The sequence below is a fragment of the Dromaius novaehollandiae genome, chromosome 1 (assembly GCF_036370855.1).
Source record: "Dromaius novaehollandiae isolate bDroNov1 chromosome 1, bDroNov1.hap1, whole genome shotgun sequence".
Taxonomy (NCBI): Eukaryota; Metazoa; Chordata; class Aves; order Casuariiformes; family Dromaiidae; genus Dromaius; species Dromaius novaehollandiae.
In genome coordinates this window covers 102,855,308-102,882,445 of record NC_088098.1, presented here as the reverse complement: position 1 = coordinate 102,882,445, position 27,138 = coordinate 102,855,308, and the positions used below count along the sequence as shown (strand labels likewise).

The following is a 27,138-nucleotide window of genomic DNA, read 5'->3' as shown; positions in this document are numbered from 1 at the left end:
ATAACAACAAAAAACCCCAAAGCCCTTTTTTAATTTAGAACTGAACACAAACAAGCTGCCCAAAGGCAGCTTGGTTCCTATTTGTTTTGGCTCTGAATGTCTGGGATATTTCTAATACACAGCAAGTGTCCTGTACTGTGTTCAGCTATAATTTACATGCATCTGTGCATCAGCAGAACAGCCCTATGTGCAGCTGTGCTATGTGCTCTTTTATATAGCATCAGTATCACGCTAGTTTTTTTAAAGACATGCATGAAGTAGAACAGCTGCACTCTAAAGAGAGACATATATTGTGGATGGACCATAAGAGACAGCTGAGGGCAAGCCAGTGCAAAAGTGGTAGAAAGCTACCTTTAACCTCCCCACATGTGCTTCAGGTCCTGCACTAAGCAGTGCTCAGACACAGTGATGAATTGGATCCCAAATTCCTTGACCTCTAGTCTGTCCTTGAAGGATACTATAATCAGAGAGATTCTCACTCTCCTTTCTCCTCACTGTTTCAGCAGAGCTTCTGTAGAGATCAAAAATCCACAAGGATGCCTGCTGGAGCCATAATAAACATACTCTGAATTTGGGCAGTGCTTTGCAACCAGTTGCAACTCATCAAAGCTTTTCTAGTACTCGCTGTAACACCATTAGTCATGACGTGCTCCTGAAGCCTTAGCAAAAGATGTAATGCTGATCCTTCAGATAATTGTTGCTCATTTATTACTTCGAAAAAGGGTTCTTGCCACTCTATGGAAACATTTTCATCTACACATACGCAGAGTTTCATGATATTCTTTGTAGTCTATTTGCCGGAAGGATCAAGTGTCCAAACTGCTTATAGCTAGAATGGTATACTAGAGCGCTCATGTATGCTTTCTGCTCACAAGATACAGGCAGGCATATAACACATGCTCAGGATCAGTCTTAGGTATCTCAAGTAGGCTCCAAACACATGCACCAAATGTGTGCCTTGCATTACAGTATGCTAGACATATATGTTCCACATGCATATTAAATATATTCCTTATTTTCACAGCATGCACAACTAATATGCAATTCTTACAGAGGCCAGCGTGTGCATATAGTGTACATGTGAACTGCATGCCTGCAGAACGCACAGGCAGACGTGGGCACACAGCTCGCTTTCCTTGTGTCCCGGCTCCACACAGGAAGAGCGCGTGCAGTCCCAACGGGGACAGCAGAGGTCGATGGACAAATAGCTGGAGGCAAAAGGCTAATTTAGGGCTGGGATTTGTGAGACCAGAGATAAGGGAGTGACACCGATAACGAGCAAAAAATGTTATCTTGAGTCCAAACGGCTGCCTGCTTTGTTTTGAACCTACCTGAAGAGCTTTGATCTCTGAAAGTGCTGAGGCTTATGGCCAAGCACCTCACAACCCCCAGGAGGAAGTGGCACATTCTCATGTTTAAGGCATGACACACCAAGAAGCGTCCCTCAAACACAACCAGGCTGTGAGAACTTTCCAATTTGTCATGAGGGCGGGCGAAGCGGTCTTTCTGTGCTGTTTGTGCTCAGCTCTCCATCGCAACCTCACTCGGCTCTGCTCAGTCTCTGCTTTGGGACACGAGAGGGAACTTGTTCCCCCCCGCCAGTGGGGCACACACAGCCTTGGAGACCCCCTGGCCACCCCCCAGCCCTGCATTGCCCCACCGCCCCCAGCCCGCACGGGGCCCAGCCACCGAAGGGACGCACAAAGAGCCCTGTGCGGCAAAACCGCGCCAGCGGCCACGGCTGAGCCTAAATCTGCCACCTTGAATAGCCCAGCTGGCTAGCGGCAAACAAAACCCCTGTCTCCGAGCGACTGTGCCCCCAACAGCTTTCAATGCACGGCGGCCCTTCTCGCGGGGCTGAATGAATTCCCGGATAACCCTTCCCCCTACCAAGCGGTTTTCCCCCTTTCTCCTCATTTTTAATGCAGGCTGCTAAGCAGGCTTTAGCGAAAGGCTGGGGCTGACCCAGGCGTGCTGGCTCGTCCTGCGGTCTCCACAGCAACGGCAGAGGGAGGTGGCACTGCCGCCTGCCCGTGCGCCTCCATCCAAGGCTGACTTTCCTCCCACAACTTGCGAGCAACAAGTGAAGCAAAAACGCACAGAGAGGGTGCAAGCGAGCAGCGCATCGCAGGGCGGCGGCGGCCCCAGGATGGCCCCAGGGGGCTGGGGGCCGAGGCGGGCTCCCACCTCGCCTCCCGCCTGGCACGGCTCCCCGTGTCCACCCCGGTCCTCCAGCGGGCGTTACGCTCCCCTTGCTTTTCTTATTTTTAGGGAAACTTGAAAGGTGGAGGGCTGGGGCTGCAAAGCAGTTGGTAGGGAGAAAACAATTTAGTAGAAGGTCCTGTTAGGAGCTGGCTTTGCCCATCTCAGAAAGCGCACCATAGGCATTTCAATAAATGGACTGAAACGGCTGTCTCGTTTCAGCATCTCCCCAGCGCTTCCCCCCTGCCTGTGAGCGCTACAAGTCCTTATGCCAGCTCTCACCGCTAAGCCCCAGCACATACCCCTAGGTGAAAAAGGGAATAGATGGCCCAGTTTACCAGGGTCGTCCTTGGGTGGCTTTGTTCGAACTAGAAGTTTGTCCTTGTTCCAGCAAAAATCTGGGACACGCTGCTGCCTCTATTCCCACCACGCTGCATGCTGCTTTCCCCACACGCGCCACCCACAGCGGCCCCTCGCTAGGAGCCCTGCACGCGCCAGGGCTCGGCCCGGGCCGGCACCAGTGCAGCCCACGAGTGCTTTATCTGCACCAGCAGGGTTCAGCAGGAGAGGGCAGGGGAGAAATAGGGGAGGGAAAAGCTGAAGGGATGGAGAGCAGAGCTAGAAGGTGCGAACGTACAAAGGGAGCAGAATAAGGAGAACTTAATATGCAAGGGAAGGGCAGATGATAAAGCAAGGAAGCAAAGAGCAGAAGATCACGGAGAAACTGGAGTCAAGCAGATACTTAGCAGAGATTCTGTAGTGAAAAGACACAAAAATAATTAGGGTAAGTGCCATAGCTGAAAAGAAATGATGAAACATGAGTAAAATAAGAGTAGGTGCAATCAGGAATGTGGCCACTGGCTAAGCAGGGGAATATGGTAAATACTGGCAACTACATAAATAAGATAAATATTAGGTAGATACGGGAATAAATGTTGAATATGTTCCCTTGTTGGGGGCTGCCTCCATGGTCCTACCTGCAGCCGCGAGGAGCATGGGAGGCAGCAGCCACAGAGGGAAGTATTTCTTCCTCAGCAGCAGAAAAATGTGCCAGGCCCTGCCATGGCCACAGGCTCCTGGCGTTGGACACTGCCCCACAGGGAGGCTGGAAAGCACAGAAGAGGAAGTGTGGCCCTTGTAAATCAGACACTTTTCCAAGGAAGCTGCTGGTGAGATTTATTGGGAGAGCACGGCTCTGCAATGAATTCCTCTGTGCTCTCTCTGCTAGCAGTAAACTTTATCCCTTCTCCCCATCCTTCTTTTCTCTCTGTCAATTGGAGGGAGAAACAGCAGCACCCTTCTTGAAGATCAAAGTTTTAGCAGGCAACAAAGACCTCCAAGGAGGCTGTTGCCATGGCTACCTTAGTAACGGAGGTCTTTTAATCACGCCAATCTCCTTTGTTAGCAGCGTGTGGCTGTCGCTGGCAAAGAAGAAGGAAAAGAGCGGTAAAAAAACCTTGGCAACAAGTTGCTCTTCTAAATGGCGTGAAATAAATAATGAGAAGTAGCTGGGTTAGGGTGAGCAGGAGTGGGACTGGACCGAGACCACAAAGGAGGCAGCGCGGAGGTTCGGGGCAGGCTGCAGGACCCAGGGAGGCCATGCACTTTGGCGGGGGGGGGGGGGGGGGGGGGGGGGAGGAAGGGGCACGCTGGTGTCCCTGCTGGCCCCAAGGCCTTCGCTAGCTTTTCAGGCAGAGAGTTCCCGCGACTACCACTGCCTTTGCCTGCCGGCGCTACCCGACGTCGGCCACAAAGGTGCCGCTCAAGGTCGGAGAGCCCTCCTTATAAGGTCGCTTACAGACACTGCCCAGGCTGAGTACTGGCCCTCTAATCTCCACCACAGGGCCAACAGCACCAACGTCGCTGCCAACTGCTGCAACCAAATATTGGCTTGGACGTTACTGGCAGCTTTTCAGAGACATAGAGCAAACTCCTAAAACGCTCATCTTTAAGGGAAAATTTTGTCAAGAACTTTTCTGCCTCTGAAACTATATCAACTGTTATAATACCACCTCTCCTGGCACACAAGAGATTCCAAACCTGGCTATTTTTATACCAGGTATTGAGTCATTTTGCTGAGTAAGAACCGCCTTATTAGCATGGAGCACCATACACGCATGTCCCAGTAGAGATTTATCCTCTCCGTAAGCCAACGCATGACTGTATTAGTACATTAGTTACTGTGAAATATGCTGTGTGCATGTGTATATACTTTCATTCCTACCTATGGGTGTTAGACTTAATAAATTTCATTTTTAGACCGTACAAATATTGGCTGGTAATATAAGTTACTGAGGACCTCAGTTTACCAATGTTAAGTGTTTGCTAACCTCAGAAAATCTCAACTGCTAATTGTTGTCAGTTTAAAACATAATGATAGTAGAAGCTGAAGTTTCTAAAAGATTAATTCATAAAATGATATTCCACTAATATATCATTCACACAGTACTAGCCACCAAATGAGATGGAGAACTGAAGAAGGCAATAGCTGTCCAGCGAAACACATGGCTCGCTAACCCATCAGTCCAACAACTGGGATTAGTGGATCACTTTCCTGCCCCTTCCAGGAACCTGGCACGTTCTTGGAAATGAAGCAACTCAAAATATGTCTAAGCTATGTAAAATTTTGCAGTGCAGACATTCCCGAGCTTGCATAGACCTACACTGTCAGCCACTGCTGCATCTGTAGATGTACCCACTTGGGGTTGGAGTGGTATAGCTACTTTCACAAGATTCTGCATCTTACTAGCGAATTCTGGCTCTTGGATGGGCTTACTGGGGTATATGCAATATATTGCTAAGCTCCGTATTAACTCTGATGCAGCAGAAGCAGAGTTCATGCAGTTTCTAGCATGCTGGACCCTGTTCGGATATTTCAAGCACCACCAAAATACAAATATTTAATAGAAGTGTAATAATACTTTTTAATTAGAATTTTTTCATTACTCTGCAGTAGTTTCACTTCCAGCCAATGTCTTTGTGAAGCTCAGAGGTTACTACTATTCCTCTTCACACCCCTGCATTGATTCCCTTTAAGAGGGTTAGTGTAAGTCCCTGACTAAGCAACACCTACTGAATGGTCTTTTCAGCAAAGTATATAAGTACATGCTTAACATCAGGTATGCTTTTTAAATCCTATCAGCTTTGCTGAGCACAAATGGATGTAAATAAGTGCTTAGATGGTTTTCTGAAACGGGCCTGAAATGAAGACAGCTCATGGGATTTTCTGATGCTACCTAGAGCTGTCCAGTCTCTTAGTGTGCCAACACAAACATGTAGATGACAAATCCCAACATGCAATTCCATCATGACCTAGGCAGACTCACTACTCAGACTGCACTGGAAAACCTTCAAATAGAGCCAGAAGTCCCTGTGATTGCTTACCTAAGAAAACAAAGGAACACTATAAAATTCTCAAGTTTTGAATTTTTCTCAAAGTTGTAATAAAGCAGCTTCTGACCAATTTTTAATGTTGCAGTTCACTGAGTGAAAGCAGAATCCTGCATTTTTAGCTAAGCAAATTTCTATTCATTTATTCACACCATTAGATATTTACAGTTTGCCTCTCAGATCTTCCAAGGTTTCTAAGTAAGATTAAGTTGCCCTGTCTAATAGCATCTTTCTCTAACTGCAATACACCTTAAGTTTTGGTATCAATGTAGAACCACCAGAAGGGACATTTTCCTTCTTTCTTTTCTGTACTGAATGGTTTCTTTCCTTATTCTAATTTTCCCATTTTCTCCTATTCAGAAGATGAAAGAAATTAAAATCCTGCTCTATTCAAAATGCCAATTCATGTATTCAATCTATAAGCAATGTAAAATTTATTTGATGTGCTGTGAGAACCACAGCATCTCTCACAAATACCATCCCTCCACTGATCCAGCTGCTCCAACAGGGAATACGGGTTCCATCCAAACAGCAGCAAACAGCAAACAAAACCCTCTTACCATGCGTCCCCTAGGACTGTGGACACTCTCAGATCCACATCAGTATTCACTGTCTTCTTGCAAGTCACTAGTATCTGGCAGAGCAGTGGGATAGAATAAAAAGTATCCCAGAAGATGCCAAGATGTTAAGAAATCGTATCTGTACTACTGGCTGCCTCCTCCTCCTCTAGGCAGCACTGGAGAGAAAGAGAGGAAAAGGAAGAAGAAATACAGACAAAGGTGGAAGGAGAAGAGTAAGTGGGGAAGAGGCAAGGAAGAAAGATGGGTAGGTAACCTGGAATTGCTCTGAAAACTGGAGTGCTGCCTTGGTACACATTACCAAGGAGAAGAAATACACACAAGCTGTGCCAAAGAGCATGAGGCAGAACAAAGTATGCCCACAATAGGTATGCCTTCACGCTGCTGCCAAACTTAGCGAAGAGCACTGCGCGAACTCCAAGGTCAGACACACAGGCTACAGCGAACAGAAAAGCAGACATGGTCCAGGTGATGCAGCCTGAGCCGCACATTTCTTCCCAACATAACCGCAATGAACTGGGGCCGGGGGCATCATCAAGCCAGCCTCAGAGGAGGGGATTTCTTTGTTTTTCCCCCATGTAGTCTTCTGCACACACTGAAAAACAGATTCTTCCTGTTACCATGGCACTGTATCATCACTGCTGTCTGAGCGCAGTTATAGACACAGATAGGAGAGATACCAAATCTAGTCAGGAAGGTGAAGAAAGGACAAAATTCAGCAGCTCATCATCATGCAGCCACAGTCACCTCCTCTGAGGAGGCTACATAACAGCTACTGCTGCTACCTAGCAGGGACAGCATCACCTGAACCTTCACAGGTCAGCCTTGCGCCTATTGCTAGTATCTGATACACAGTCATACTGTGGATTTAGACAGGGGTATGGCACTGTTTTCTGTAGGGACCCATTCCCCAATTGTCCATCACCTGAAGGAATGAGTGGAGGAGATAGCAGTGTTGTAATCCCTCACCCAAGCCTTTCAGTCTGGGTTTATTTTGTGATGACTACTATAGCTCCAAAATTTAAATGCCAATTACATTCTGATCTTAGCCACAAGATCAAGGGCTCTTGACAGACATATTCTACCACATACCTGCACATATCATCCACACAGTAGAGACCCATCCTTTTTAATATTTCCTTCACAGGATGTGTAGAATCTGTACACCCAAGAACCATAAGCACACTGACCAGAAGAATGAACATTGGTGTCAGGAGTTCTTAAGGTAAGCTGGAAAAAACTCATGCTACCCTCCTGGGATACAGCTATTCAACAGTTGTATCAGTATAACTAAGGCAATCTAGGGGCAAAGTACTATAGTTGGCTTAAGGTAGTCTCAACAAAACACCCCTAAAAAGGCCTAGTTCTACTCAGCTTCTCTCCCGCAGCTGGGATGGGTGCTTTCTTGACCTGTGCAGTCAGCTGGACCTGAGAAGCCATTGCTGAAAGCTAACCTTGGGAATAGGAAATAAACTGATCCTGCTGACCATGCTGCACAGGGGAGTCCAATAGAAACACAGAGCCAGGAGTGCAAACTGAAGGGAGGATAGGTCCTTTCAGTGGCAGCACCAACTTAGATCTCTTTAGGGTGATCGTGAAACTGTATCTCTAACTGTACAACTGTAATTAGCCAGGCAGCCAGAAAAATCTCCCATACTGACATGCTCAAGCTCTTAAATACAACACGTCTTGACATCCCAACAGGTCAGAAAAGTAGAACCAAGGGAATGTTAAAAGACTACAAAAAACATACAATTAGATTAACTTTTAAGAGACTATTTTTAAGAGACTCATTCTCAAGTGTTCACTTTGCTGCAAGTTTATTGTTTTATGCCTTTAAAGCAAGGGTTCTGACTTTTCACAGCCCTGAACTTTCTGTAGTCAATTACACCTGTGTGAAGGGTGAGCAACGTGGGTGTAAACATTACTATTCTGGTTTGGTAGCATTTGCCACCCACTTTGCCTAGGTGTGAATGAGGGCACAAAGTGCAAGGCAATGGTGAAGCTACTGCAGGGACTGTTTTACATAGATCTTGCAGCCATAGTAAAATCGTGCACAGATATACAGAGAGACAGAAAGAAAGATGCATCAGCTGTCTACTGAAGACAGGACAGTCTACTAAGAGAACTTACCAAGTACAAGCAGCTCCACCGACTCTTCATTCTTGCCCTCCACATCATCAGGTGTGATAATAAGGCAGTAATAGAGCCCACTGTCTCCCCACATCAGCTTCCCGATCTGAAGGTCTGCATCTGAAAGGTAAAAAAGAGAAGTCAGCGTTTCCCTACAATACCACTCAGAGGAGTGAAGTGTTGAATGCACTGGGCCCAGCGCTGACTCCCAAATCCATTCTGTTTCCTTACTAAGAAGGGGGGTTGAGCTTATTCAGAGTATCACATTCTTTGAGAAAAAGCTGAACAGGCTCAAGGCTCTGGGGCTGCAAGTGGGAAGACTGGTAATGCCACAGAGGAAGGTCATTCCGCAAGTGCGGTGAGCAGTAGGGCTAACATCACCTTCTGGCCTCCCTGTTGCCTAAGGCCTGGGATCCTGAGAGCGCCTGTGCCAGGCAAGAAGGGCATAGGCAGTATCTCCTCTGTTGCGCTTCAGCCATCTGCCATGGAGATTACACAGATTGGAGGGGAAACACTCCCCTCACCCTCATTGAGGGTGAATGCATGCTCTCCAAACCAAGGGGCCCAGGACTCGCTGCCTCCTCTGGCTAGGCGGTCTTCCGAGTCAAGCAGAAGGCTTGTAAATTTGAGGGACGCAGTTTTGCACAGCCTTCCATGGCAAACTTTTAAGGACACTATCACCCTTTATCTCCATCCAACTTGACTTCAACCCACTGAAATCTCTGTGTGAGTTTAAGGTTCATGATGGAGTAAGCTGTTAAGCCCGCATTTGAGTGAACATGAGGTATAGGATAATTTTGATATTTCAGAAGGGAGGAAACATCAGAGAAGTTTTTAAGGAAGACAGACCTACCCTGCAGAGACTTGAGTTAATAGTTTTCTTGCTGGCACTCCTGTGTTAAGGAAAATCTATATATACGGAGCAATATACAGAAGCCAAGAATAACTAGAGTTTCCCCTTTGTCGGAGGGAAAAGACTTCTCTGTCAGGAGTTAGAGACCTGCACGGGTTGGTTGGTTGAATCCTAAATGTCTGGCATACAAAAGCTCACTTTCAGCAGCCTTTACTAAGGCAGAGAGTTAACTGAACAACTACTGCTGGCCTCTACTGCCCTGAACTGCCAATTCCAATCCCCATCAGCATCACCGGGGCAGGAGAGTTACCGTGGACAATGCTGACATCTCTTTCCTTATAGAAGTCTCCTATCGTGACGGCAGATCCTTGTTTGGAAGCCACGACACGGACCGTCCTCCTGCTGTCCACACAGTCTAGGTAGGGATCCCAGTCCAGGTTCCTCTTGCTCATTGTTTGTAAGCCAGAAGTTGCCATACCCAAAGCTTCTCCCATCCGGTCCTGGCAGTAAGATTTAAACCTCCACTGTACCACAGCTGGTTGGGTGGAAGACGTAGAGAAATGGCAGCGAAGCAGAGCAGGCTGAAACAACATGGCCACCTTCTTCTTCTCAGGCACAGTGACTTGTAGCCCCTCCATCTCAGCTAAAAGACAAAATCATGAGTGTCATCTGCCTTCGCATGGGTTGAAGAGGAGGTTAAGTCATTTTATGTGTATAAAATTAGAATGACCATCAGTTTCACATGCTAGAGTACAACAGTCCTCAGTGTATATAAGGGATGTTGGCAGCAAAAGTAAGTTTGCTTTTTTGATAGAATATAGCCACAATGAAGAATAAAGCCTCATGGGGCCCAAGGCTCGTATGTGGTAGTATTCCTATACTCTGTACAGACCCTAACATAGTGACATGCTGATTCATGGCTTCCATGGCAGATTCCTAGATAAGGAAGAGAGATTTTAGGGACAGCTATACTCCACTTCTAAAGCAGGTCAGCCAAGTGGCTAGACCATGAGCTCTTACCAGTCCCAATGCAGAACAAGTCATTCCCCTCCCAATTTCAGTGGTGTCACCCCTCTTCTTTAAAGGCAGGACAGCACGCAGACCCTGGCCCAGTATATTGCACGCTGGCGCCCAGTTAGTGCTACTGCTATGCCAAACTCCAGAATGCAAGAAGGGGTGGATCCAAATTGCACAACTCCTGCCATGACTGGCATGTAGCACTGAAAGAAATTGCTCCATTTGGGAGGTGTAGAGAAAAACAGCCCGAACGCACAAGCTTTTTACATTCCCAGGGAAGAGATGACTTTCAGCACGTAACGTTTATCTGCCAGCTGACAGGAAAGCTGCAGCCCAGGCTGACGTATTAGGGCCTCAGAGAAGACACATGGGAATGAACTGCGTATGGGACTGTTGCCACATCCTTGTGCAGCTCAGGGCAAAGCTGAGAGCTGGTGAGTGATGCCAGCAGAGAGCCCTCAGGAGAGCAAGGTGCTCCATCTATCCGTAGGGGAATGGGAAAAAGCTTCCCATGCATGCCCCTCATTGCGTCCTCCCCGCACTGCAGGCAACAATGAGTTATAAAGCACTTACATGGTGCCGGAAACATATGCTGACACTTTCCAAAGTGGCGACATGCCTGCCTGTAGAGGCACAGGAATTGCCCATGAGCAACATGGTTTATCTAAGGTGGCATGAATTTGTAAGAGGTAAGGTTTTGTAAGAGATGTGTGAGAGGGGCACTCTCTGCACGTGAGGAGCACCAGGGCCTGTCCGTGCAGTTCATACGGGAGAAAGGGCAAATCAGTTTGGAAAGTGCTGATGTTGGCAGTTCCCTACACACAGTTAAGATATAGCCATAGACCCAGAGCAATGCACAGCAAAAAAAGAGGAGGAGATGCAAGGAAATACTCAGGAGAAGAAAGCAGAAGGGAATATTCACACTGCATGGGGAGAGGGACTGCTGCACTAGCGGGGCTAGGAGAGGCATAGCGAGGAATGAAAGAGTGGGGAAAAAAAAAAGTCTTCCTGGTACAGAGAAGCAGTCTGAGAGAAGGACAAATGCCAAGAAAGAAAAAAATATAGACAGAAGAAGAAGAAAATACCAGGGTAAGTATAGGAAGCACAAGGGTAAATAGAAGGATGACGATCAGGAAACCAGAAGGGTTATATTTAGCTGGAAGAAGCTAAAGAAGATGTCTCAACCTAGATCAAAATAATTTCAGAGGGCTGGAACCAGGTTGCAGGAGATTAAGAAAAGATGTAGTGAAGAGAAGAAATGAAATCAGCAAAAATAAACCACCCACTCAAAAAACTGGAGATGAAAAGTAGATGGGAGCTATCAAAAGAAACTAAAATGATAGAAGATACCTTGAAGATTTGGAAAAAAAGGCACAGAGACTAAAGCAGAGAGCCAGCAAGCAGTGAATGCAGCAACAGAAGGAAAACAGCAGGCAGGGAGGGACGGGGTCAAGTCAGAGCCAGCTGAAGAGCTGGAAAGCGAAAGCAAGCAAAGACCTCATGATCAGGAGCCATGACCAAAGGAGAGTGCAGGGCTTGGATCAGCACCGAATATGCATTTTGACAAGTTATCAACGTCTATACTGTCAGTCACAACAAAGCCTATACACACTAGTTAGAGGATAAAAGCTTACTGCGGACTGAACGTTATTTCACATGTGAGGCAACCTGGTCACTGATACTAACAAACAGTTACTGATCTGGGCAGGATTTGACCCAGAGACCTACTAAGCAAAGGCTTGCAGTGCACAAGGGTGCAGAAATGCTGTACTGTGCGTCTACTGAAGGCGTGATATTATGCATATAGTACTTGTGCTGGATGGAAGTTGCACAGGAGATGTCATTAGTTTTGCCAGAACTGTCTTGACCCAAATCCAGATAATGAAGCATGTGTATTCTTGAGAATACCATGAAGCACAGCTGAGGTCCCTACAAGATGCTCCCACAGGAGGGGCCAGGGCATGAGATAGTCCCACCACCTTGTTGAGGTTCAGGCAGAGGGGTAACTCAAGCAGTGGCAGCTGGCATGTTTCTGCCGGGCCTGAGAAGAGGGACAGAAATGCGGAGGGCATGCAACACCTTGGGAACCATGGGGTGACGTTTTCTTATTCTCCTCTCTCCAGAGACCCGTTTTCTGGTTTGCATTTCAATTCAAGAGACACGACAAACACCTTGAAAAGTGAATGGTCCCAGGTCCAACCTGTTTCTGTCAGCTCTGTGCCTGACTCCACACTGTCCATAGCCAAAGTCAACATGTGACATGATCAAGTGACCCATCACATTACTTTAGCTTCAGGAAAAAACAGTGACACAGTGAATATTTAAATCTTTCCCTTGTGAACAAAGTACTGCTGCTTAGTAAACACAGTGCTTTCAGCTAACCATGCACTGTAGCCCTCCTTCCCTGTTAATGAGATTAATGAGTTTGGCAACCCAGGGACTGCTTTAATAAATGATTAGCTGAGCTTTAGCAAATTCTCATCTGACTAACTTTCCCTTCCCCACCCCCATGTGAATGTCTATATTGAGAAAAAGAAACTTGTAAGCAGCTTTTCGGAATTTTTTTTTCCTCCATCCAAAAGTGTTTGGGTGATGTGTAGTAAATTATCTGGCATCTTATATATCCTATCCTGAGTTCTCTATTATCTTTTTTAATATTCTTTTCCGATCTTTTCCAGGAATAGCATTCAAGAGCAACAAAGTATCTCAGATAGAGAGACTGGAGCAATGCAAGCTCTAGATCTATTTAAGTCAAATTACATACATGCGCAATTATATAGGGCTGAACTGGGAAATCATACACCTGTTATTTCCTCTGCCAAAACAAACAAACAAACAAAAAAGCCAGATTCTATGTCACTGCTACAACAGCGTCTATTAAAAAGGCTAACAGGATACTAGACTGCCTGAGGACAAGATGGTGGCTTTATACCTATCAGTTGTGTCTGTGCATGCAAGTTACAGAGGTCTGCTTAGGGCTTCCTCAAGCCAAAGAAGAAACTGCTGAACTCAAACATGTGCAAAAGACATTAGCCAAGATAGGAAAGGCCTCACGTGTATCAGAGGACAAAAATCTGGTCTGTTTACATAGCAGAGCAAAAAGATACCAAAGACGGGAAGATACCTAAGATGGAAAGCTACCAAAGATGACGACAAGCTTAGTGACAGCAGACTGTGGTAGCTCTCGGTCTAGTTTAATATAACTAGGACTAAAACAGAACTGAATTGTGCTCTGCTATGTTTTGACTAACACGGATACAATAAGATTGGCCCTTATTTCAAAATAATCACAGAAACCTAACTCCTGCACTCCAGAGAGGCAACCTCTTTATTAGGAATTTCACAATGTTTGAACTTTCACGGGAAAAATCTACCTCTTGGACTCATATGATTACACGAGAATTTTACTCTCTTTCTTTCTCATTCTCCTAAAGCCCCAGAAAAAGGTCTGCATATATTAATCAGGTACTTTAAAAACACAATATCCTTACCCTCAGAAAGCAAAAAGAATCCATGTTCGTGTCTGCGTGTGTGTGTGTGTGTGTGTGTGTGCGCGCTCGTGCATCTGTGTATACACTCATGAAGAAAGAGCTTAAAAAAAGATCACATTTCAAAAATACAATATTAGGTTTTTTGCCCCTTTCTTATTGGCAATGTGTATCTGTCTCCTTTCTCTCTGATTCGTTCCCTAAACTATGCTCATATTATGTATTCAAACTATGCAATCAACATTAGACACAAGCTATCACTAATACATTTCAGCAGTGATTAAAGAAAATTCCAGGAAGTGATTATAGAAGCGGAGTATTTGTATTCAGCCTTGTGAGCCTGATCTCTGTGAAATGCCTTCTATGACTAAAAGAAAGAGGGCAATTCAGAGGTGTTAATTTAGGTCCTTGCCTTCAGTTGCCCTCAGGAGGAGCCTATGGTTCCCTGAGGGTAGATGGATCCCCGGAAGACATAGGTTCACTAAACAGCCTTAAGATAGCCTTTATGAATAGAATAAAGTTGATCTGAAGCACTAATCCCTGTAATGACCAACCAAATACAGTTCAATAGGTCTCAGGCTGTATCTTTCTAGCACTTAAGAAAAGAGTTGAGTCCAAGAGAAGGCAGTATATGCTATTCTTCAGGTCAGCATAGGTCTCCCTGTCTGCATGTGCATCACCTCTCTCTTGGCAATTATTTGGCCCACACCACCATTTGCCTGAGGCAGTGTAGCTGATGCTATGAAACTACAAAAATTACATTGCCAGATTTTATGCCTCTTTATTGATACAAGTGGCAGGTGTCCATATAGAAGAAGGAAAGTCCTTAGGTCCTGAACCAAGCAGCTCAGGAGAACTAGCCAAAGACTATACTTATGGGTTTTGGCAGGAAAGCATACCTCCATTTGTAAAACAGAGTGATCCCAGGGTAGTTTACATCACTTCCCCAAACAAAACAAACTACTCAGGTAAAACGTTGTACCTTTTTTGGAGTCTTGGCTAGTACACATGAGTTAAAGGTGTTATTTCTTCCCCTGCTGAACAGAGGCATGCTGTCAACACTTTTAAGTGTGGGTCAAGCGTAACTCAGGAAGTGCAAGATCTGGGCTTGAGAGTGGAAAGTCAGAGACGATATACAGAGGTGTAAGCAGGTGAATGGAGAGCCAAGGTGATCACTGAGGTTGTGTTGCCTAGGTTCTTGCCTATACTGGCAAGGCTGGTCTAAACCCAACCCATTGCAGTTCATTAGCAACAGCCATCACCATCAGATGTTGTTGTGTGGCGTACGGGAAATGAATTGGATGTTGTGGTCTACCTCCTATCGGACTTCCGTTCTTACCTCCATGGCTATTAATTGTGAACTTTGTTAGCCAGCAAGATACCAACATCTAAATAGGTCAACTGCAGCTGAGGCAGAAGCATGGTATTGCTTTATACAGCTCTGTAGCGAAACAGAATTTTGGCCCCCAGCTGCTTAATGGGGATGGGGGCAAAACCAAAGCAGCCAGAGAAAAGCATGGCCTTGCACACCCAGCTCTTGGGACACAGAACTTCGCTATGAAAACACTCTGCAAAGGACACAGCCTGGACTCGGCAAAGTGACTGCGCGGGACATTGGACCATTCTTCCTGCTCCCCCATTCTATGATACGGTTTCTCAGACATCCTGTGCTTCCGACTTCACTGGAGAAGTAAAAGCCCTTGCATAGTCCTTGGCATCTCAGGGCTGTGTACAACAGCTCAGGACATTTCATGGGCTTTTCTGGTATCAGTCTCTTTTCACCAGCTTCCCCACACTCATTACACTCTCTTACAACCTGGTATTCTCTATTGCACCTTTTGCATATTCCCAAAAGTCAGCCTGGGTGTTTTCAGGTGAATTACTAGTTCAGCTTGGGCCACCAGATCAAATCCACCCTGTTCTATTACTGTCTGAAGGCTATTACAATTGTCATGTGGCTCCTGTTTCACAGTCTTGGTTCAACACCACAGAAATCATTCCCAGAGCTATCACTTAGCAATAGCTCACCAGCAGAAGCCTGAGAACTAGCTAAGAGAGCTGGAAGAGTGGCCTTATTTCACTCCAAGCCTTGTAATACCAAGCCATAGTACTTGACCTTGGGGTGGCATTGGGATTTCCACTGGCATCAGTCCCTTTCCATGGTTTCTTTTTATTTTTTATTCATGGGAATAAAAAGAAGGAAAAATGTGATCCCCCCCCCCCCCCCCCCCGTTACACTAAGCTTATGCTGGGTGCAGCCAGTCAAGAGAAGTCTGAAGAACGCTCTAAAGCAAGGTAGAGAAAAACAGTCCAGCCATTTCTCTGTCAGCCCAGGGAGTCCGCCCAATAGACCTGGAGAAAGCAAACCACAAGCGGGCTCCAGCGTGCCCCCTTTATCTGCTGCCTGCCCTTACAGAGCTCCCAAACTGTGGCTGCAAAAGCAGAGGTAGTAAATCTATCCACCTTTGTGTTAAACCGTTCCAGTGACTCTTCTGCATAGCGAGAGCAGAAAGGTACTGAGTACCAAATTATTAGTGAAAAATGACTTAAGAGGGAGAGAAGATCACATTTTAATGTGGACAGTCTCCTAGCTGTAATCTTTACAGGCTTAGGCTGAGTTTTAAGAAAAAGACAAACAAAAAAGCTTTGCTCTCCCTTTCTGTGGCAAATGCTGAACCTTAGTCTTCAATGCAGCACTTCTCTCTTGTTTTAAATGCATTAGGAATCAAGCATTAAGAATAAACATGAGGGGAGGCCTCGTTGCAGAAGGAAGCAACACTTGGAAGTTTACGAGAACCAGCTGTACAGAGGGGCTTAGAGACACTTGATAAATTATACTCCCTTTTTCCACAGTATAAGAGGAGCACCCTCCCACACACATCCCAAACCATGCCACTTCACCAGAAGGAATAAAGGACCACTTGCTCTTCATCCTTTTGCTATTGTTATTAAAGTGCTAGTTTTAGGCATGTGGGAGAACAGGGCAGGAGGAAGGGAAGCCTGACCAAGCCCCCTGTACTTCACATGGGATTTTTTGCAATTGCAGTGAGAAGTCACAGTGCACAAAAACAAACAAAAGATAAATGAAAGGGCCAAAAATTAAAGACAAACAAAGGACAGAGAGGAATTATTGCTGGGAGGAAAAGAACTGTGAGTGCTGATTAGAAATTTCTCAGCCTACCTAAAGGAGGGAGGAGAGGAAAGGGGGGGGGGGTGAGAAGCTCTCTTGCTTTCTTGCTCCCTTTTGTCTCTCTGCTTCCTCCCCATCTTGCACAGTCTCTTACCCTGCTCTCTCCACCTCCTGACCCCTGACCCCTTCTCTTTTTTAGAGCGGCAGCGTACTGATTTGGCCGGATTAGGGCTCCTTACCTTGATAAAGACCATTCATTCCTATGCACAGCCACTGGGGAGAAAATCCACGTTTGCCAGTCAGTCTCTCGCCCTCTTCGCTGCACACGCGTGCGCGCACACACACACACACTCACACACACTTTTGCCTATTCGCTTTCTCACAGAGATGAAAAAGGACAGCAGCCCCTGCTCCATCCCTGGCGACAGCGGCTGGCAGGGAGGAGGGGAGCATGCTGACACAGGCTGCCTCCATCTCCCAGCACACAGCTAACCTGTTGCCTGCCGGAAGCCTGCACCTGCCGGCCGCTGCCAGCACCGGGGACAGGCAGTGCTGCCTCCAAAGCCGGGGACTAGAGGAGACTAGAAGGTCCTCCTACTGCAGCAGCACCTCTCACTCTGCACAAACCATGCACGCTCCAAACTGCAGTCAGGCGCTGTCAGTAATCAGGAGCTACCTTTAACAGGGGGAGAAAGGTGTCAACAGCCCAGCCTTTTAGACTGATGGGAAAGTCCTGACCCAGCCAGACATGCTCAGATAATGAAGCTCTTTAAAAAGAGGGAGGAATGTAATGTCGTGTTTATCTACACCCCGCACTCCTCCTCTTTACCAGTCCCTGGAAGCTACTTGTCAGTATAGTACCACGGCTGGTAGGAGCACAGCGGCCGGTCTGGGTGCACTGGCACCCCAAACCGAAGCGGTACACGTTTGGAGGCAGCCAAACGACAGGGAGGGAGGGAAGATGCGCTGAAGCCCCAGATGAGGCCGCGAAACCCTGGAAGGGAGCGGTAGGCAGGCACTGGTGCTGAAGATGACTCAGAGTGAAAAAGCAAGGAAAGGGGTGGGTGGGTGGTGGGAGAGAGGTGTTATGACTAAAAGCTGAATTTACTGCTTTTGAATCCTAAATCTGAAAAGGAAGAGGGAAGAGCCCAAGGTCTCTTCTGTGCAATATACTAGTGGTGGGAAAGATTTGCCACCTAATCCAAGCGCTTCTGCTTCTTCCCTCTGCCTCTAACCAGCCTCCCTGTCCAAGTCAGCCAGCTGCAGCCTTTCCGAGAGCCTCCCGGCTGCTGCACCGGCTCCACGCAGGCAGCCGCTGCCTCTGCTCCGCGCCGGCTCCCGCCCGCTTTGCTGCTCCCCGCCCGCTGCCACCCTCGACGCCCTCCCCTCCCCTCCGCCCGGCCCCTGCTCGCCCCCTGCCCTCCTCACAGCCCCTCTGCTCTCCTGCCGCCTCGCTCCCCGGGGGGAGGCCGGAGAGCGGCGCCACCTGCGCCCCACCGGCCAGGTGGGTCCCGCGCCCCCGCGGAGGGGCCGCACCGCCCTCGCACCGCCTCCGCGCTGCCGGGCGCGGACGGGACGGGGCGGCCGCGCCGGGAAGCTCCGCGATGGCCCCGGGCGGGCAGGGCTGCGGGGCCGGGGCGCCCCGGGCTGCCGCCGCCTCTCCCTGCCCCGCGGCCGGCCCGGAGGGCGCCCGGGGCGCCGCCGGCTGCCTCGGCGGGCGCCCCCCGAGCCCGGAGCCCCCCGAGCCCGCAGACGCAAACGGGCCGAAACGGCGCCGCGCTCCGCGCCCTACCTGCGAGCCACAGCAGGACGATCCAGCCTAGGACGTGCCCCTCCATCTTCCGCGGGGCGCGGGGCGGCGGCGGCGCGGGGCGGGCGCGACCATGCCGCTGGGGCGGCGGCGGAGCGGCCGCGGGGGCCGGACCGGGGCGGCAGCGCCCCGCCCGCCGGCGCCGCCCGCCTCCCCGCGGCGCAGCCCGGGATGCCGGTGCGGCGCGGTGCGGGGCTCCCTGCGGCCGCGGCCCCGTCCCGAAATGCGGGCGGCGGGCGGCTAAAATTGCCCGCGCCGCCGCCGCCCCGCCTGCGTGTGGGCTACCGCCGCGGCGAGTCGCCCTGTGGACCCCATCGACCCCATCTCGAGCGCGGGGAGCGCGCAGATCACTATAATTTGGGATGAGGAGGAGGTGTTGTTCTGGCTGTTACAGGCGAGCTGCGGGGTGTTGGTTTTCATGCCGCCGGGATGCTGGAAGGGGATGGAAGTCCGGGGGGGAGGACACCAACTAGAAATACTGCTGCGGGAGATCGCTGACGGCGAGACAAACATTGCTCTGAAACGAAACCCTGGCCCAAAAGGCCCCACGCCTCCTGCACTGAGAGCTCCTGAACTCGCTGAGGGAGCAAAAGAAGGTGGCCCGAGTCAGCGGAAACTAAACTCTTCGGAGGCTCGGAGCTGAATAACTAGCGGCCTGCTTCGGTGGGTTGGCGCCAGAGAGGAGAAGTGCTTTCCAGCCCGGCGCTCGCTGCCCGCAGCACCCAGCGCGGCTTCGCTTTTTTGTGTTGTTTGTCCTCGGGCATGCTTCTCCCGGGGGCCGGGGTTGTGTTTGTGACTGAAGTTTGGACTCCGCACATGTCCACGATCCACCCGGGAGAAGGGAGTAGCCTTCAGCTTCTCAGCTGGAATCTGCCAAAGAACATAAAAAATTCCGATTTTCTAATACAAAACGGGGCCCCCAAAGGGGGCAAGTCCTAGGCCTGTGCGTCTGCGACAGGCAGGGCACACGCTGATGCCTGCGGTCGAGCTGTAAAAGCTGTGTGCGATCTAGCAGGCGCCTTCCAGTTGCCTGTAGATCCCCCGTAATGCCGCCTTCCAGACCAAACTCCTCTACAGGCACGATAAGCTTTTATAAAAATAGATCAATAATTTCTGAGCGAAAAAGCAAAACAGCATGGTTGCTCTGATAAAAGATGTGTTGGAACATTTCTGTTGTTTTTAAACAGCTGTAGTCTCTCTCTTAAGGTAGTTAAAGTGGAATTAAGCAAGGAAACAATCCTTAGGCAGCCGGGCTGTTTTCCAGTGTTTTACTCGGCACTGTTCAATGTTATTTAAAAATACATTTCATGTAGAAGTTTATTTTTATTCAACACTGCTTTAAAAAAATACACACCCACTGCAAACCATCTCCTGATGTTCCTCTGGCCTGATACATTATTAGTTTAATTGTTTTGCCGCGCTAGCTGAAAACCAGGATTAGGTTTAAGGATTAGGACCCTGCTATGCTAAATAATGCACACATAGGCATCCACGCAACAGCGCGCAGTGCTGTTCTTCTCCAGCGCACAGCCATGCAACATCCTCCTGCCTTTGTGCGTACGGGCAGATGAAAGGCAAAGTAGAAACTGCCGTTAGGGCCACAACTGCAGCTTCAGGAAGCACATGTCGTTCCAGAAAACTCTGATGCAGCTATGATACTTCACATCGGCTGAGAGCCTGCTGCACAGTGGATAGGTATCTACGGGATATGATCCATGAAGGTTTGTATGGGATGGATTTGGGCTCCTAAGGGGTGAACACAGAGCTATTCTTTCTCCTGCTCCCTTAACCATTTTCCCTAAAACCCTGAAAACCGGGGGCAAAATCCTGGTGCCTTGCCTTTCTTTAACTTAATTGGACAGGAGCCTGATCCAGAGTTTCCTGAGACAAAGTTGATGTTGATATTATCTCACATTTTAAACATTGGGGGTAGTCCAGTCCCTTATGCGTCACTGTTGTTAGCTACTCCTTGCTTTTTTTTTTAATCTCCTCCAGCTTTTGCAAGTAAGTTTGGCATACACAAGTTTTGCTAAACTTTTGACTCATGACAAAGGAAGGAAAGATTTTCAATACAAGGAAGCACCATTGTTTTGCATGTAACTGTGGATTTATACGTGCTTTGAAATTTTCATATACTCATAAACTGACGGTACTTTCTTTTGCACTTGATGTAAGCGGCTGTTTGTATTTATGTATGCACGCATGATGGATGGCCGAGCCTTGAACAGTGTTCCAGATCTCTGTAAACCTTTCATCTGAGAGTCTTGCAACATTTGAGCTGGCTTAACAGTTAACGTTAGGATGTTGTCTTTCATATTAGCCAGTTCTTGGAGGCAGAAAGCTGCACGACTGCAGTTAGGCCCATTTCACCTTCCATCAGTGGCTAAATTCCTAAGCACTCAGCCAGAGCACTTCAAACCACAACCCAGCAGGGATACTCTGTTCCTAAAAAACAGCATGCTGTAGGAGTTCAGCCTCCATTTCCCTCTGTCCCTGTGACAACACTGATACTGGATGATCAAATTCCCTGTGCCTGTCCTGCATAATTTGGCCCCAGACTGATCTAGAAGAGTACCATGCTATGATATTCTCTGTCCAATACAAGTGATAGTGCAACTCGGTCTGGAGCAATTGGATCATGAAAAGAAATCAGTTGAACAATATGGCAACACAGAAGCTCACTTTTTACCCATCCTGTAGCAACTGATGGCTCTTTCTCTTCCTGCCAAGTACTTCATTCCTCCCTCCCTCTTTCCTCTCATCTTCTCGTACTAGTCTTTCTTGGTCATTTCCTCTGTTGATAAGCAGAGTCAGCTTTTTAATATGCTTCTACCATTTGTAATCATTTACACCAGCACCTCACTCTGAAGGACCCATCTCAGCAACATCCCTGAAAACCTGACATGTTGCATGAAAGTCCTTCTCTTCATGAGCACTTTCACACGTGCATTCAGCCCCCTGGATTTCCCCTCCAGAAATTTCCACAGAAACAGTGATTTCAACAGCTTTCTGTTTCTAGATTCAGCCATTAGACACTGCTCTCTTGATGTAGTACAGATACCAGCATGTCACAGAAGGTATTAAATGATACACCGTCAGATCATCGTGTTTAGTGAACCTCTTCAGAATAGCCACGAACTAAAACTTTTCCTTGTTCCTATTATACTGGAAGCGCTTATTAATCATCAATGGCTTCACAGCAAAACATTGCTGAAGTATACATACTATTTCTGTGTATACTGTTGTCTCTGGGCTGCCTAGCTACGTTTGATAGCAGAAGAATACAGAGCTTTTACTTCATATCAATGTCAGGAGCAGGTGATATGGATATATAAGCTGCTTTTGTTCTTAACCATGCCTTCTTTATCAACAAATGTTTAGAATATTTAAAGAAGAAACTTGACTTGCTCGTTGCAATGAATCATGAGTTCTGTACTATAAATCAGCATTAGACAAAAAAAAAAAAAAAAGAGGGAACAGCATCTTTCTACAGTATTCACTTTTCTGTAAAATTTCCCATGCTTCTTTTCATTCTTTCTGGATGCCAGAAATCATAGCGTACCTTTGCTACACTTCAAGAGGGAACCTGGCATTTTCACATAAAGTAGAGTAAGTGCATATCAGCAGTATTATTTTGTGAAGCTTTTATACAGATAGGCAACTATAAGTGCATGCAGCTCATAATCTTTTGTGTGTCACTGTACTCAAAAAACCCACAGGATATGGATGTAAGACAGAAACTCTGCCTGCTTATCCACAGATAACCAAGGAAATAAAGAGCTGTTAAATAATCTATGATTGCACGCTACAGAGGAGCTGTGGGCAGCACAAATACCTTCAGAGAGACAGAATTCACAAACCGGGCTTTCGTGTTGGTCTAATCCAGCTTTCTTAATAAAACAGGCCACATCACCTTGCCACACCACATCCTGTTTGAACTACAGCATATTTTTTAGGAAACAGAATCACTGAATACTTTAGATTTGAAGGGACCTCACTCTGCCTCTGATTTTATCTAGCTTCAACTTCTGGTTCTGCCACTCTAGATGGAAGGACCTTCTTAAGTGATTTCTGTATCGAGGAAGTGACAGACTATCATCAAAGCGGCCTTTAACATTGTTTTTGGAAGTTCAGCAGACTTACTTAGTTATTTTGCTGTGTTCTTGAGCTGACAACAGATCTGGAGACAGCATTCCAGTCAGTTGCTAAAAGCATGAAATACAGAAATGTACTATGGTATCCCAACTCCTACTTGATATTCCTTCATTTATCCTTCCAGGGATCATGCTGTTAGTTCTTTTGATATAGCATCACATGTGGAACACTTATTTGGTGGATATATGCACTCTGTCACCTTCCATATTAACTACTCCCTCAATTTTTTATCATTTGCGAGTATCTGTGATGACTGCATGTTTCCTACAAAAGTACCAATAAACATTTAAGGGTATGCAGCCAAGAACTGACCTAAGAGGGACCTTGCTGAAAATGATCTCACTAACTATTTCTCATTTAAAATAACATTTTGAGACATCCTGAGCTATTTTTTAACCCATTTGCTGGCTACCAGATTGTCTCTGTATCATTCTGGTTTCTTGATTTAGTGTTGTGTGGTCAAGTCATATGCCTTGGATGTGTCTGTATGTGTTGCATCAAGTGCATTACCTTTAGTAACCAGACAATATCTTTTTTTGATGCAATTACAAGCTAATGTAACAGAATCTATCTTCTGCCAACCCATGTTGGCATTAATTACATTACCTTTCTTTAATTCATTATTGAAGCAACTCCTGTATCGGTGGTTCTATTCTTTTGCCTGGGAGGGATCCTTGTCAGTTTGAGAGGTCTGTGATTACCCAGGTCATCCCGTTTAGGGCCAGATCCAAAACAAGACTTTGGGAAGTTTTAGGTACCTAACTGTAGAACTGCAATCTAAAAACCCCTCATTCAGCAGCTGCTTCAGGCTGAAAGCACACATTTAACCTCAAAGTTCACCACACACTTACAATTTTGCCTTTCTGCATGCCCAGACTGTCCTGGCTGTAGCAGAGAGAGGCCTAATGAGCCCTCAAGCTAAGGCTTAAATAAATCTGGCTTGCCCCAGCCAAGTCGCTGTTTTCCACCTGAAAACTTAGTCTTATGAGATTCTAAGGATTTCTGATATTTTCCCAGGATACTGAAACAATGGAATGGTTTCACCAGAGCCACTGTATTAAAGATATTTGGAATTTATGGACATAGAGGGGATGCAGCTGAACCACACATAGGCAGCTGGTTGCCATGTACCTTGTAACAAGTTCAGTGCTTCCAGGATGTGCTGGTCAATAAGGTTATAGCACTTGCCCAGCAAGTCCCGTGCAGCCTACACTGCACAACCTGCTGCACAGCAATTCCTACCACAAACACTAATATTTCTGAAGAGCAGACAGAAATACAGCAGCTCTCAGTTGACACCCTCCAGAAACCTGGGATAAAGGTGCCTGTATCACCTGTCAGGCCTGATCCAGTGCCTTCAGAATAGATCTAACACACTCAGTGAGGCCCTACAAAGGCAAGCAAAGGGACAGGGAGGGGGTATGGCTTACCTTTTATTAAATAGCCTCCTGACTCCTAGGCATTCAAAGCCACATCCTTAATCACACAGCTGAGGCGACAGGCACCTTTCATTCCTGTTGCAGTTGTGACACTGTTCAGAAAGAAACATGAGGTTCATTATGCCAGAAAGAGTGAGAACACGAGAAAGCTGACTGCTACAGTTTACTGGTTAAATCGTCCACCTGGGAAAGGGGAAACCTGCAGGTTCCGATTCCGGAAATGTTTATGTAATATATATGACCTAATAATTACCGGAATGGAAAGCCAAAGCTCCCACTTTACAGCAGTCTCCAGGGAAACTGTTTAAACCTTCCTGAGGCTGAGGAGGACATAAACAACAAATATGTCACTTTGCAGGAAAGTGCTCTAGCCCTGGACCACCAGCTAAGTGGGTGGCAGCAGTTGTAGTCACTGCCATGTTCTTTTAGAATAACCTTGCTCATTCTTTCTGAGGAACAACTGTAAGACATAGCTTGGAAGGAAGACTCTGGCCATGAGTACGCCATGAATGAAAACGCCTTAGTCTCATGGAGAGGTTCCAGACAGTTTCTCCCTCTCACTGTACCTGGACCCCATTTTGAGATAGCTACCTAACAAACTCCATGCATTGATGCATCCAAATCTGGAGCTGAGTTTCCAGGGCCAGGCACCTAAGAGTTAGGTGTTGGCAGATCCCAGCTCATGTAATCGGATTAAGTGAATTAGAAAAAGTAATACATAAATACTGGCACACCACTAGCTTTTATTCAGTCCCCTGGAGTGGCCCCAGTGCTACAAAAGTTATTGACAAATCAACAGAAATGGTTTAGAGAAGTCCTTGGCCAGCTAAGTTAAACAGCGAAGAGAACAGTTAAAACATGAATTCCTTCAGAGAGCAGCCCAGGGCACTGGGGAAGCATACTGATGATATGGTGCTCTGAAGATGACCTGTTGCCTGCTATTTTCTCCCCTTGAGAGAACATCTTTTCTCTCTCAGCTGCTTATGAATTGTATTTTCCAACCACACCTCTAGCCCTAGGAGAGCTGTTGCTGGAGCCTTGTCTTCTTTTAAATAGTTGAATCACACATTATCTGAGTTTCTTTAGAAGGAGGGGCTGTTAAAGGGTGGGTCACAAAGCTGTACACAAGAAAAATGAACATGCTGTGAAGGAAAGTAAAAATGTGCACAGATGCATTCCTAGCAACAACACTTAAAATAATATAACAATAATAATTTTGCATTTCTGGCTGAAAAACTACTGTATTTGTAAGTCTGTATTTAAAACACACTAGTTATTTCTTGCAGTCTTGCTTCAGAGATTTAGCATTACTGTATCAGGAACTAGGCTGGAATATAAGTAACTTTCCACAACAGTGGAACTGACTTAAAAATGCTCACCAGTTTTCACTGAGTTTACATCATGATTTTGAGGCATTTTTAAATAATGTGATTGACTCCCTCCGTAAGTTTAACAGCAAAATCAATGTGATCCACAAACAGCATAAGAAAAGCTGTTTCATTGGATTTGAGCAACACAGAATAGCCTCCAGAAGACTCTAAATTGCACCAGCATTTATTAACCCTCAGAGAAACCAGCCACCAGTGAAACGTGGGAGCAATTTGATCTGAGTTTGCCTGCCAGTGGTTCCAGTGCTGACAAACTTAATTACCTGAGCCAGAGATTTAAACCTACACAATAGCTACCTCCTTTGGGGCTAAACGGACTTAGTTATCCAATCGGAAGATGAAGAAAATGGCTAGACTGAGAGGAAGAGGCAGTTTTGCAGTGATTTGGAAATGTAAGAAACCCTTTATCATTGTTGTTCATCTGCACGTCTACAATTCCAGTAAATTCAAGAGGACTCTGGGACAGAGGACTGGAAATAATCTCCTAAGTCAGGGATACAGCATTCATTTTATTGAGATTCTCTGGGTAACTTTGCCGGAGTTGGCAGAGTGGGAAGCAGTGTGCAAGCTCTTGTTCTGCAGCACTACACATGCTCTGTGGGAACTGCAACCACGTATCGAAGATGATCTCCAGAAGATGAGGGGAACCATGAGGAATGTGGGAGGCATCACATGTCTGGGACAAGTAAAACCTGGCCAGAATTTAGTCACTTAGCCTCTGTCACTTCAGTAACCCTGGCTCAGGTCAAATGTAGTGTCTTCTACTGCAGGCAACCAGATTATGCAGTCCCTCCTGTTAACTGATTAAATTTTGTTTGAAAGCCAGTCGTGGTGATTTCTTTTTTTTACTGTGGCCAGTGAAGAGCATTTGGTTTTTGAGAGAGATCAATAGAGAGCTTAAGGGGTGAAGCAACTCATGCTGCCCATCAAAATTATGCAAATGAGGTTATTTCCAGTCTTTATCTTAACTGAACTGTGGCTTGGTATAAAAACTTTCAGTGAAGGAAGTGTCAAATATGTTGATGAGGTAGGAGAAAGCAGAAAACTGAGTCTGGACAGCAGTCTCAATTTTGTAAAACATGAACTCCCAAATTATTTTTAATAAGCGAGTTTGCCTTTCCATGCATATGTGTGCTCTTTCACCTTCCCCACTCTTCTACCACATCTCAGAACCAAATCTAGGCCTCTTATTTGAAGCCTGTCTTCACCTCTCCCACAGCATACCACTCCCTCCTGTATCTCTTAGGCCCTGTATCACCTCCTCCCTTTATATGTCATTGTGTCACCACGTATTTTCACCTAAAACCCCAGCTCCCAGCGCTGCTTTCGGCATGGCTGAATGTGTCAGAGTAGGCATATCACCATGATTTTGTTGTGCCACAGAACACCAGCTCTTAGTGAGCTCAGATCCCTGTGGAAAGTTACAGCACAAGTTCCTGATTTCTACAGAAACAGAGTATCTCTGATAGGCTATGGTGGGTGATACTATACTATGTCTTGCTTAAAGGCAGCAGCTATTGCTCCCCCATTGCTCAGTGGTGCACACTGGAACACA

General features: G+C 46.7%; 1 protein-coding gene across 7 annotated transcripts in view; it reads right to left on the bottom strand.

The window, feature by feature from the left end:
- The window catches only part of ILDR2 (immunoglobulin like domain containing receptor 2), a 38,864-nt gene extending 20,158 nt beyond the window's left edge, over nucleotides 1-18,706 (bottom strand). For 6 of the 7 annotated variants that reach the window (XM_064522672.1, XM_064522676.1, XM_064522684.1 and 3 more), the window contains exons 1-3: nucleotides 18,584-18,706; nucleotides 9,467-9,799; nucleotides 8,304-8,423 (exon numbers count right to left, since the gene is read on the bottom strand). In XM_064522672.1, coding sequence (XP_064378742.1) covers nucleotides 8,304-8,423; nucleotides 9,467-9,799; nucleotides 18,584-18,629 — 499 coding nt within the window. In that variant the 5' untranslated portion in view covers nucleotides 18,630-18,706. Of the gene's footprint in view, nucleotides 1-8,303; nucleotides 8,424-9,466; nucleotides 9,800-17,030; nucleotides 17,129-18,583 lie in introns of those variants that run through there. The other variant, XM_064522679.1, reaches the window with a different exon arrangement.
- Between the last annotated feature and the right edge of the window lie 8,432 nt (nucleotides 18,707-27,138).